Source organism: Syngnathus floridae, chromosome 14 (genome assembly GCF_059516105.1).
Source record: "Syngnathus floridae isolate MCC-2025c chromosome 14, RoL_Sflo_1.0, whole genome shotgun sequence".
Classification (NCBI taxonomy): domain Eukaryota; kingdom Metazoa; phylum Chordata; class Actinopteri; order Syngnathiformes; family Syngnathidae; genus Syngnathus; species Syngnathus floridae.
This window is the reverse complement of record NC_142426.1, coordinates 2,025,969-2,038,618: the sequence shown is the minus strand read 5'-3', so window position 1 is coordinate 2,038,618 and position 12,650 is coordinate 2,025,969. Positions and strand designations below refer to the sequence as shown.

General features: G+C 46.7%; 3 protein-coding genes across 4 annotated transcripts; 2 read left to right on the top strand and 1 right to left on the bottom strand.

The window, feature by feature from the left end:
• Positions 1–318: 318 nt before the first annotated feature.
• LOC148386941 (schwannomin-interacting protein 1) lies at positions 319–5,793 on the top strand. 2 transcript variants are annotated; one of them, XM_088395541.1, is made up of 8 exons: positions 319–548; positions 654–905; positions 3,289–3,398; positions 3,858–3,978; positions 4,224–4,433; positions 4,521–4,644; positions 4,742–4,835; positions 4,949–5,793. In XM_088395541.1, the coding sequence occupies exons 2-8, from the start codon at positions 714–716 to the stop codon at positions 4,998–5,000; spliced, it is 903 nt and encodes a 300-aa protein (XP_088251667.1). In that variant the 5' UTR covers positions 319–548; positions 654–713; the 3' UTR covers positions 5,001–5,793. The 2 variants fall into 2 exon arrangements, with proteins under 2 accessions (XP_088251667.1, XP_088251668.1); XM_088395542.1 differs by lacking the exons at positions 319–548; positions 654–905 and adding an exon at positions 2,178–2,322.
• A 316-nt stretch (positions 5,794–6,109) lies between these two features.
• On the top strand, positions 6,110–8,394 carry LOC148386940 (zona pellucida sperm-binding protein 3-like). Its single transcript, XM_088395535.1, has 8 exons — positions 6,110–6,569; positions 6,742–6,857; positions 7,037–7,140; positions 7,208–7,385; positions 7,460–7,577; positions 7,661–7,746; positions 7,819–8,042; positions 8,203–8,394. The coding sequence occupies exons 1-8, from the start codon at positions 6,219–6,221 to the stop codon at positions 8,238–8,240; spliced, it is 1,215 nt and encodes a 404-aa protein (XP_088251661.1). The 5' UTR covers positions 6,110–6,218; the 3' UTR covers positions 8,241–8,394.
• A 1,540-nt stretch (positions 8,395–9,934) lies between these two features.
• arl14 (ARF like GTPase 14) lies at positions 9,935–11,263 on the bottom strand. Its single transcript, XM_088395543.1, has one exon. It carries the CDS (start codon positions 11,126–11,128, stop codon positions 10,517–10,519), a length of 612 nt encoding a protein of 203 aa, XP_088251669.1. The 5' UTR covers positions 11,129–11,263; the 3' UTR covers positions 9,935–10,516.
• Positions 11,264–12,650: the final 1,387 nt, after the last annotated feature.

Below are 12,650 nucleotides of genomic sequence, written 5' to 3'. Positions count from 1 at the left end.
CTTCAACTAAATGTGTTGTGTAGTTCTACACTGTGACAGGCTTTTTTTTTTTCTCTTTTCTCAGAGGAACTCTGATTTGTTCAACATTCCAATAGAAAAGAAGCACTGGCTACTGCAAATTCAGTGTTCTGTCGGTCTACTGTGCAGTCTGTCATTGTACCTTCAGCATGAAAAAAAAGATTTGAGATTCCAAATAAATACTGTGTAAAAAAAGGAGTTCTTTTTTTTTTTTTTATTTCCCCCTTCTGCATTTCAATGCGCATGCACCCTCCACCCCATTCTGTCCGTTTGGATATATTTCCGCATGGCGCCATCTCCTCTGGGCACGATGCACATCTCCCCACATCAGTGGAGCTCGGCCGGCGACCTCCCGGTTCAGTGCAGGGATGCTCTCTTGTCTCGCTCCTCTTGGCCAGGCAGCGAAGCTCTAATGCAAATTGCAACCTCAAATGGTTCTATTCTAAGAGCCATTCAAGCGTGGCAGGGGAAGGAAGCTCTTCTTTCATTCACTCTGCTGCAACCACATTAGAAAGCAGTCGGCGATGAAGGCGAGTTCTTTTTGAGATTTGTGGTCCGGATGCAGATTTGACGGGAATTAGCAACAGAACAATTGCTATTGATTCTCATCCATTTTCTTTCCTCTCTAATTCCAGGGGACATGACGAAGGACGTTGCCATTGTTCAGGACATCTGATTCTCGACACATTCTGTCCATGGAGGAGGACTACGATGTGGACGTGGCTGAAGTGTTCATGGGAAGGGTCGGAGCAGGCCAGTGGTGGATGGACTTTGGGAAGGGGGACAGCGAGGAGGCCCAAAGCGGTTTCGTGGTGAACAGTCACAGCTGGGCTGAGGAGCTTCGGGAGTGTTACGACGGTGGACAAAGCAGACTGTCCAGCATCTCGGTCAGTTTTTTTTCTCGTTACGATTGCATGTATAAAGTCTCGGATCCGAGCACTGATTTATCCCTCTTATTAGCAAAACATGCGTGAGGTCAACAAACCTGCAAGCAGGCAATGGGTGGGACACACACACACGCACACACAAAAACAGCAACAATGAGAGCTACATTTAGGAGAGGTTCAAAGAAATGAAAATGTCATTTCAAAAAATAGATGTTGCTTGTCGATAGCCTTTTGTGATCATCCGCAGGGAAGTGCATTAACAGGCTGACCAAACGTCCATGGAAAAGCCTCTGCTGTGTTTTAGTCTGCCAGCAAATGGTGGCTCGGCCTTTGCTCCTTTGAGATATTTATAGCTATCTGATGCAACGAAGCGCGATAGATGACTCAAAACAAAAGCTTGTTTACCCAGCATGCCTTGCTATGACGCAGCACTGTGAGCTGGTGAGAGGCGGAGTGCACCCTGGACTGGCACAGATAGATCACACTCACATGCACAACAATGGCTAATTGTGATTTAGAGTCTTCAGTTAAGACGTCAATCTATTTATTTCTATGTATCTATTTTTATATATGTATTTTTCTTATTGTGTATTTTTTGATTCATTTTTTATTTATTTGTTTTTATTTATTTTATGTTTTCTTTTATTTTTTTATTCATTTTTTATTTGTTTGTTTTTCATTTATTTCTATTTAATTCTGTTGACTTATTTATTGTTTTTGGATTACGGAGGAAGCCAAACCAAATCCATTCAAGCTCCACATATCGCTAGCTGGGATTTGAACCCGGAACCTCAGAACAGTGAGGCAGATGTACACTGTCCGTCCATTGTACATTTGGAGGCAAAAGCAATCTTTCCAAATGTACGGCCTAGTACAGTCAGCCCAGTCATCATGAAATGCGCTGTCATTTACTCCAAGTGTCCATGGGAGCAATTTATTGATGAGTTATGGAGTGACCCAGGTCGCACGTCTCATTCATCAGACTGCTCAGCCGTGACTCGTCCTTCCATGGCATAGCTTTGAAGGCATTCCGAGGACTCGGAAACGACAGCAAAGATGAGGAAGATGGAGGCACAAATGGCCAGCTCCCCCTTCCATCCTTCCTCTGGTGCGTTTGTCTTCCCGCGCTTCCCCCTCCCACATCTCTTGCTCCCCCCCTTCCATCCTTCCTCTCGTGCTTCCCCCTCCCACATCTCTTGCTCCCCCCTCCTTCCATCCTTCCACTCGCGCTCCCCCCTCCCACATCTCTTGCTCCCCCCCTTCCATCCTTCCTCTCGCGCTTCCCCCTCCCACATCTCCTGCAGTATATGAGAGGGTCTCCTGGGTCCGACTCCACTGCAGTGTAGAAGAAGGGCGGACTTACGTGTTCAGTACGATGCGATGAAGGATGGTGCATCAGGAGAAACGCGTTTACCAGGTGTGTGCATGTGTGTGTGTCCCCTTGTGTGTGTACGTGACGTCGAAGCGGTGAGAAACATTGGCAGATGTTACGTGATTGGCAGCCATCGCTGGTGAGATGCTGTGAATGATTCAGCGACACAGAGGCTTGGGCCGGTGTGCTCTTTTTATCATCTGCGTATTTCTCCTATCGTATTTGTTTGATGAGATGTTTGTATCTGTGCAAAAACTCAAGGTATGCCATCTGTGTTAAAGTCAAATGTGCTGCAGTACCATAGAGATGTATTATCATTTATCACACGTGCCGTTTCATATGTGGGGTAGCTTGGGGAAATGCTTTATGCATTATGCAAAAAAGGCAGTGGCAGACCAGGGGGGAAAAAAACAAAACACGGGAGTCCTGCTGGAGCATTGAGCAGTGGAGCATTAAACGATGATGCTAAAATGCAGTAAAAAAGACACACGTGATTAATAGTTGAGGTGAAATGAAAGAACCACCCCTCAATGTGGCTGAAAAATATCACTAAGTTGTTCTACCATCCGGAACAATATCACAGCATGTGTGGTTAGTTGTAGAAGGTTCCAGTCATCCAAGTCCGAATGTGCCTCATCATTCCCACAGCAAGCAGGGTTGCTGCATGCCTGTGGATCCCGTCATGCACGGCGGCCAGGGCAGACGTGTCACCTCACCTTTCTATCCAATCCGAGTCCAGCTATCATTGCAATCTGTGAATTCAAGGAAGCAAGCCCTCATCCCACGCCACACGCTATGGGGCCAAAGGCGATTCCGTTACCATGACAACCGTGCTTTGCACACATTGTGTATGTGGCCGTTGCTTGAAAGTGGCTCGATTTCTTCACCCAGCCTAATTGGTTCGATCCAAAACACAACGGATACTACATTTAGAATATTGGTCTATCCGGAATGTCCTTGTTGATCATCTCATATACAGCATCATTTTTTTTCCCTTTGTTTTTCTGGCAGGCCCAGCGAAATGAGAGAGAGTCTATCAGGCAGAAACTGGCCCTGGGCAGTTTCTATGACGACGAGCCAGTCATTTTCACCAGCTGCAGCAAGAGCGACCTGTCTTCTCGGTGGGTCTCTCAATGCGGCGGGCGTGTGAACTATTTTTGCATTCTGACTGACAGCTGACGTTGTTTGAACTCGGCATATATTTTGGACGTCAGCTGAGGTTCGCTCCCTCCCTCCCTCCCTCCCTCCCTCCCTCCCTCCCTCCCTCCCTCCCTCCCTCCCTCCCTCCCTCTAACATCATGGATATTTCATTACGTTTGTCGCTCTTTCTGTTTTTTCTACTCAGCAGCAGAATAAATCCACTGATGAATATCTGCATGCAGTGCCTGCTGGTTAGCTATTGATAGTTCCGGAATAAATATTTGCACTTACCTTTGATTATTTCCACGGTATGAGTGGAGTTGGATGTAAACATTAGGCAAAGAAATGACTACCTTGTCATAGTTGGCATATTGTCATGTACATTGTATGCTCGTGGGAGCATCACAAAGTTTTTTTGGTGGTGTTTTATCTTCTGTCAGGTTCCACAACAGTGTCAACCTGCAGGTGTGTTTTGTCAACGACAGCAGCAGCAGCGACAAAGACAGTGATGCCGAGGACAGCAGGACAGAAACCAGTCTGGACACGCCCTTGTCACCTGTGGTATGCATAGGCTGCCTTTGACCGGATAGTTCTTCTTCTTTTTATGACTACAAACCTAATGCTATTTCTCCAAAAAATGAATAGGACTTTTTTCACTCCTGAAAATGTGCAGCATTTTCATTCCCACGATACACATGAAGTCAAATCACCTCTAAGTGGTCAATAGACCCGAAATGTCATCATAATGAAAACAACCACCGTCTCGTATGTTCATCGTCAAATGAATCCAAATCCTCCTGCTCCAGAGCAAGCAGAGCTCGTCGTTATCGGATCGAGACACGGCGGAGGAGGATTCGGACCCGCTGGACGACTGCGGCGGCTTCTGGCGGGTGCAGCGGAGGCTCCAGGAGGAGGCACGGGTGGCCCTGGCTCTGGCCAGACCTATGGCCCGGATGCAGGTGGAGGTGGAGAGGCAGATCCAGCAGCAGCACAGACGCTCGCCTGTGGCAGATCTGGTTAGTCAGCATGAATCACAGTTGGCTCTGGAGAGGTTTTGTTTTGACGTCAACTTGAAATGAGTTTGCTTTTGTGGATACACACAGCTTCCGCATCTGCCTCACATCAGCGAATGTTTGATGAAGAGGAATCTGAGGCGAGGCGACATGAGGGATATGAGTCTTGGCCAGCTTCAAGTGATCACAAACGACTTGCACTCACAAATCCAGAGTAAGTAGGTCCGACTTACAATTGTTGTGGGCACAGAACATTGTTGACATTGTCGTGGATGGAACGTCCGCTTGACAGTTGCGAGTGTTCATTGCAGGTCTCAACGAGGAGCTGGTGCAGCTGCTGCTACTGAGGGATGAGCAGCATGTTGAGCAGGATGCCATGCTGGTGGACATCGAAGACCTCACCAGGTGAACACACTCTGGTCTTCTCATTTGATGTCACGTATAAAAAGCTTGTGGGTCGACGGGTGATTCTAAGCAGCCCACATTTGGTGTACTTGCTTGTCTTTGTCTCGATGCAGACACGCTCACAGCCATCAGCGACATCAGGCTGAGAAAGCAAACGCTAAATGAATTCCCACGTGTCCACCTGCACGCCATTCATTGGATTGTCACTTGTGTTGCTACGGAAACTCCATTTGTGCTGTCTGTGGAGAAAAAAAGACGCCCGATAGTGTTGATAACGTATCGCACCACTGGAACCAGATGGTTTTTGCTTTCTCCTCTGCTCAATTGCTCATGGCAGATTTCGAAGGGTTCTTGACATAATTCCGTCACCTTTGCCAACGTATGTCCATTTTTAGATGGCTAGAGAAAGCACTTGCACACTTTCTTCTTGATTTGTCCATCGTAGTTGAAACTAGAATTCACTGTTGCAATAGAAATGTAGTCAGTCTGTCTCCAGTGCTCATTTGAAAGTATGGCTTGAATGCTGCAGCACCACTGAGACAAACAACTGGATGTACAGCAATCGCTGCTATAGTGCACACTTTCATTGTACTTTTTGACCTTCATTTTTGCACATTTGCATTGCATACAACACACCAATGATACGTATGAAAGGTAGGTTTTTAGGAGTAGCAAAAGCATCATGAACTGCCTCAATTGATTTTTTTTCCTCAGGGTAAATTTATTGAGGAAAAAAACAGCAACTAAATCCCAGACTATACATATATATCTCTATTTTATGTGATAGAAAGGTTTATGGATGGAAAAGTTGTCTATGAAAGAAAAAAAACAACTTGTTGCTTATTATCAGTGTGTCCTTTGAGCATAAAGTCAACTTTGTTTTTCTATTGTATGCTACGCGTATACAAGTCTCGTATGATGACTGTAAAGATATGGGATAATAAACATTTGAAGTGTGTAGAGCGGCTGATTGTTATCACGCAACTGGATTTAGTAGCACTACCTAGTGATTCTTTGCTTAATTGCACGTAAGGCGACGTCAAAAAATTTTTTTTTGGGGGGGGTCATTTCAAATGAAAACAGTCTGCTTATCCTGGATAATGTGTGAAAAAGTATTTTCATTTATTTACCAACCGATATTATTATATCATGTTTGAATGCGTCGCATTCTATTGATAAGGTAAGTGATCCGAACCGGAAATGACCTCATGCGATCGCACACCTGACGCCAATTGTGGTTAATTCAAACGGGTTAGGCTCAATAAATGTCAAACGAGGAGAAGGCGCTCAACATAGCTGAAGTCCATCATCACCTATTTGCACGGCCGCCGGTGTTGAGCGGTGGTGAGGCTTAGCTCCACTTTTCTAAAGTTGAAGGTCGAAATGAAGCTCGCTCCTTGTTGCATCGTTTTCGTGCTCTTGGCCCTTTTGGCCCTGAGCGAAAGCCGCCGCTACCACTTGGTAGCATACGACCAAGGGCCGAGCGTTTCCGTCCAACCTCAGCAGCTGCAAGATCGTCCTAAAAGGCTACTTGTCAAATGTCATTCGGACTCGATGGAGCTCGTACTTCAGCGCGACTTGTTCCACACGGGCCTTTTGGTGGAGCCCGAACATCTGCGCCTCGGTTCTGAGCCGGCGCGTGGAAGCGGCTCATGCCGCGCGCGAGCGACGGCTGACGGCGGCGCGACATTGACCATATGGGCCGACCTGATTGATTGTGGAACTCTGCTTTCGGTAAGCACGTTTTAAAAAAAAAAAAAACAAACTTTTTCAAAACCTTCACGTTTTTCTAACTACTTCACTTTGCTGCCCCACTTGCGTTTGCTTGTGTACGCTTTCTACTGTGCTGTATTTAAAAAAAGAACCCGAGGTTACTAAGACTTTAACTGCTTTTCCGTCTCTCTAGTCAACACGAGACAAGATTATCTATTCGAACGTGTTGGTCTACACACCTGAGCCATCATCTGACGGCTTGCGTCGACTGGATGCGGTGACCATTCCGGTCGAGTGCCATTTTGACAAGTAATTTCTGACTTCAAATATGCATTTACGTAGGATGGTCCAAATTGCACATACTGTATGACAGGGCCGTTTTAAAAGGCATGATCTTATTTCCTATCAATAAATCCCTGCTAATTGGTTCTCATCTTTAGCAAACAGGTTGCTATACTTGAAATCGCGTCAAATAGAGCTTTTTTCAGGAGGTATTCTGTGGGTGGCATTTCCCTGCACCCGGCCTGGATTCCTTCGGTCTGGGTGGTCGCGGCCGAAAGTCGCATTGACTTCAAACTGCGCCTCGTGACTGGTGGGGGCGCAATTCCTTTTTTTTGCCATTCTATTCATGCCACTGAAGTCATCATGGGACGTTTCAGACGACTGGATGTTTGAGAGGCGCTCGCATACGTATTTTTTGGGTGAACCCATGCACATGGAGGTATCCGCCGCTGGCCGGAAACATAAGCCATTGCGCGTCTACGTGGAGCATTGCTCTGCCACGGCTGACCCGGATCCGTATTCCGCCATAAGATACGACTTTATCGAGCGTAACGGGTGAGTGAGTGCTGAATATTCGTCTAGCATCTCGCGGCTCAAAAATGCGACCAGATGATCCCCCTCGGTTACAGATGTCTCACGGACGCCTTCCACACAAACTCCAGCTCTCGCTTCCTGCACAGGCTTGTGGAGCACACGCTTCAGTTTCAGCTGGAAGCGTTCCGGTTCCATCATCAGCCCAACAGTCAGGTTAGCATCACCACTGACAAAATACCTCAAGCGAGGTCGCACACTGACTTGTGTGCCCTGCCCTGCCCTGCCCTGCCGTGTAGGTTTACATCACTTGCTGGTTGAAGGCTGTTCCTGACGTGGTAGCTGTCACCTCTCAAAACAGTGCCTGCTCTTTTATTGACAACGGGTAATGGCACAAAGTAGCACTTGTTCCGGGCATTGTGCTTTTGAAACAATCCTGGGTTTTCTCCATGCACAGATGGTGGTCAGCAGATGGTGAGCACACAAAATGTGGAACCTGCAGTCAACTATTGGCCACAAGGGAAACGACCAGAGCTACAGACATAAGGCTGGATGCAAATTGGGGAGAAAATGTTGCTCCGGACAAAGCCCAGCAAGCAACTAGTAGGAATCTGCACGCCCACCCTGAAATGTCTCAGCAGCCCACTTCTGGTGTGAAGATGGAGAGCGACTACAAATTAAGTGAGAACAAAAATGACGCATTAGCAACAGCTTTAGTCGAGTCTGTTTAAAGTGGTAACGTGCTTTTCTTTTTTGCAGAATGTCAGATTAGAGGGATACATTGCATAGTGTTTGTCATGTACTTTGGTGTGACTTTGTTCTTTTTTTATGCTGTTTACAGTGAGAATCGTCCAACTTGGTCCTTTTACTGTTGAATAGACATCTGTCACAATATCTTTGAGCAACTCCTCCAGTCTGGTCAATCCAAGATGACCTTCACACACTGGAAACGGAATTTCTTTCTCCGGTTCTCTTTCTTTGCCGTCGTGTTTGTGACCAAGCTCTCAAATACAATTTTTACGCTACCTCAGAATGTTGTTTTTCAAGCCACTTTACTGCTTACTTTTGCTTAGGGTTGGGTTTCGAAGCGCTCTGCGAAAGCAAATGGATTTCTTTTTGTCAAAGTACGCAAACGTACTGCGAATCCTTTCGGCATCATCTGATCAATCTGGTCTATGTATCGGCCGTCCTCCGTAGATGAGGGATGCTATTAAGGAGCACTTCCTTCCATTACCACCCACAATCTTGTAGTCCCAATATTGATTGTTTGTTGCGAGAGTTGCCTGACGTAGCGTTTCACTTTGGAATGAGGAACTGTGGGCATTATTGTATATTTTACTGCTTGGAATGAGCAAAACTGAAATGGTGATTCTACTGCAATATGCTGCTTGAAATGTTTTGTCTTGTTTGTTCTTCCAATCTGCGACAGCCATTGCGTTACAAATTTTAGAAGGCCCCTTTTTTTTTTTGTGTAAAAAAAGCTGGGTCCTTGTACCTCAAAGCCCAACATATTTTATCTGTGGATACTCTCACAACCCTCCATCAGCTCTAAGCAGGCAGTCTTGTTAACACCCCCCCCCCCCCAAAAAAAAAAACCAGAACTGCTGCTCACCACTAGGGACCACTTCAGCACACGACTACTTTTGTAGACGAGCTTTTAACCCATTAAAATTTTATCCACGAGGGCTTTAACGGCTGATATACTTTTATGAGTCTACACCTCTGGTCAGCATCTTGTACATTAAAAGTTCCTGGGGGTGTTGGAAGCACTGGCTGTGGTTCTGAAGCTTTGTGTCCCTTCTGTGTTCAATCATTAGTAGTCCATTTCCCTTTCCCGGGCGCCTGTTTACTTTCCAAGCAAATGAATATGCACGCAAGGCTTTGGCTAGCAATTCACTAGAAGGTCTAATGAGCTCACTAAGTGCATAATAAATGTGAGAAGCCTTCGTGTTGCAGAGTACATGCGAGATGGTGAGTGAGATTTTGAGGCTGCTTCACTGACGCCGCCGTGTCTTCAATGCTTCTCCTTGGATCATTCGCAGACATGTTTTTCCAAACGTTGGCCGTCCTCACCATGTGTTTCGTTCTCGGAAGGCGGTCCAGCCAGAGTTGCGGACCCTCTTCTTGCCAGGACGAGCAAGAATGCTGCCCTAGAAACGCCAGCGCTTGTTGCGAGCCCTCGGAGGATGGCACCTACTACCATGTTGCAACAGTTACTCGCAAGCTGTCTGGCGTTCTCATCATGCTTCTTCTCTTTGCCTTGGGATACTCGGTCCAGCGTGTGTTGTGTTCCCGATCCCGACAGCTGAGCCCGGACGACGGCGGACGGCCAGTCGTCGCCGCTTCCCGGGAGCTGCTGATGGAGAGCTCCATGCCGGACAGCCTCACGGATGGCGCGACCACGGCTTATCTGCCCACATATGACCAGTGCAAGCATCTACCTACTTATGAGGAGACCGTACGGTATGGACAAGCTCATTCCTCTGTGGGACAAACCAGGAGCAATTTTTAGAAAGACTTCAGACTGGATGTACTCGTGAGGAATATGGTCAACAAGAAAACACGAGGTACCATTGATGCTGCAAGATGACTTTAATGGCTTTCTGCTCATCTTGAATAATTCACCAATACCTGATGGCACATCCAGAATAAACTAGTCATAGCTTTGGTTTTGGTGCTCTATAAATTGTAGGTGAAACCCTCGAGGCATGTCATGTAACTTGTCGTTTTATTGATTGCACAAGCACGGTTCATCATTCACCCTGCAGGCTTTGGTGATGAATTCCACAACTGAAATATTCAATACAAGTTTCCAATGTCCGTGTTTCGTCGTTGATACGCTTGTTTTTTTCCCTAAACATTGCCAGAGTTCAAACTAGGTAGGGTGCAATGTCCATTATAGAGCTACAAATATTTACAGTCATTAAATTGAATTTTTTTAAACACGACTCTATGAAGGAAAAAAAGACAAAATTTCAGTCCGTTAGCATAATTGCATTGATACAAATAAGATTTAAAATCTGCAGTCCGTTTTTAGTGTAGTAGGCCTATTTGAATGACAAGACTTGTGCATTTTCATTAGGAAAATGATTGCCCACTGAAATGTCCGTGTCCTTGTGTCCGTTTTAATGGCACGTTCCCGTCCCAATCCACACTCAACGCCTAACGGATTTAAATTTGATGTAATTCATGGTGTCCCGAATGTTCTCTTTGACGTTGGGCGCCGATTCCGTCGGGGGTTTGATCATGTGGCCGATCCTTTTGAGAGCCTCTTCCAGGCCGAAGCCCGTGGACGCGGAGCACGGCTGGGCGAACCAGTCCCTGTCGCCACAAGTCTTCCGCAGGTTAAAGCTGTCTATGATTTCCGTCACGGTCATAGCGCCGTCTACGTCCTGCTTGTTGGCGAGAACGGCCAGCGGACGCCCGCGGAGCTGCTCGCTGTTCAGCGTGCTCTCCAGCTCCCGCTTGGCCTCGGCCGACCTGCCCCGGTCGGCGGCGTCCACCACGAAGACGACGGCCACCGTGTCCTGGTGGAAAGTCTGCCAGTAGCGGCGCATTTCCGTCTGGCCGCCCACGTCCCACACGGTCAGAGCAAAGTTGTTCTTTTTCTTCTTCACGTCAAACATTTCCACGTTGAAGCCAATGGTGGGGACGGTGCCGACTAACCTGTTGTGTTTCATCTTGTACAGGAGGGTGGACTTGCCCGCGTTGTCCAGACCTAGCAGGAGGACCCGGGCCTCGGGTTGCGTGGAGCCCCGCTGCCCCATTCAGCACACAGCCAGCAGTCTGACCAAGGCAGGCAGACGTCTGTCTGAGTGTCTCCTTCTACAGGCAGGCAGGCAGGGTGTTTCCTTCTTACCTGCTCCTTTCAAGGTGTGTTCTGGCATCATTTCCTGTGGAAGGTGCGGCTAACTTAATGACATTAATAGATCAACTATTAAGGGACAAAGGAGACTGTCAATTTGGAAACATGGACTTTGCCAGACTGTTGCATTTGTCATTTTGCTGCCTCTGTCCATTCATTTTTCTGGATGTTTCAAAATGACTACTTTAAATTTCAAATGTAGCTCTAAAGGGACCTGTGTCTTGTGATCATACCATGCAGCGGTGCGCAACAAATACAAAACCAAACAGTCACACAGTGCCTAAAAATAGAAGCAGTTTTTTTGTTAAATAAAAAGTATCAAGTGATGAGTGTAAGAAAATCACTACTGCTTTATTAGTTGTGCAACAAGTTAATACAGCATTAAACTTAAGAGAAGAATAACCTGATTGTAAACAAGTCAAGGTATGTAAATCCCTTTTTAAACTCTCAACAGGTTTCACAACAAGCCAAATAGGCATGTCGTGACATGTGATCGGCAAAGAAATACCATTCAATTTCCTCGCCCTGGAACACACCACAGTTGAGGGCACCAGTACATAAGGTCGTTCAACTGTATTAGAAAGAAAGGAAAAAAAACATACACAGCTGAAATGTTTCAAATACTTTTACTACCACAAACCAAAAGCATTGTCAAGTTACTTTTGGATAGACAATGAAATTTAAATTCGGCTAATCAAAGCCTTTGCCGGATCATTTGGGAGCAACCTTAAGCTAAATATGATTCTCGGTCGATCACGCATACCGATCAGCAGTCAAGTTAGGTCAACAAATAAAGTTAAAACCAATGCGATAGACCATAAATAATAAACATGTCACTGGAGCGAGCGCTCCTCTTTTATTCTTGAACATTCCAAATGTACGTTTGAATGCCATGCATGTAAAGAATACTGTGCTGTATTACTGCCTCCTTCCCGACAACACAGCTGCACAGTCTGCATGGAAAACATTTGCCACCCCCCATCTTCTCATTTCTCTTCATCTTGTCCCCCAATTCCAGCACTGCCCACATGAACGTGTCAAGGGACTAAATCAATAAATATCATTGATCCGCCAAACTCCAAGGCGTATCAGGAGACAATCTGCTTCACGTCAGAACGTGGTGGGGGTGCCAAAGCCCAACACAATGGTGTTATTCCTCATTTGAGTTGAATTCTTTATTCCGGGGTCAAGTTCTCGTCCATTGCTCTCTCGGCTTCATCCACACGCCGCCGGTCGGGCTGTCTATGACGTACACCAGTCCCGCGGCTTCCCGGTGCCCCTGGCTCCGAGGCGAGCGGCCCGCCAGCTTCTGCGGCGGCGGCGGCAGCTGCGCAGGCTGCCGGCCGACCAACCTCTGAACGTATACGACCTGGCCCAGAGAAGTGGCCTGGTTAGGCAAATCCCCCGCGGCCAGAATCACGCCA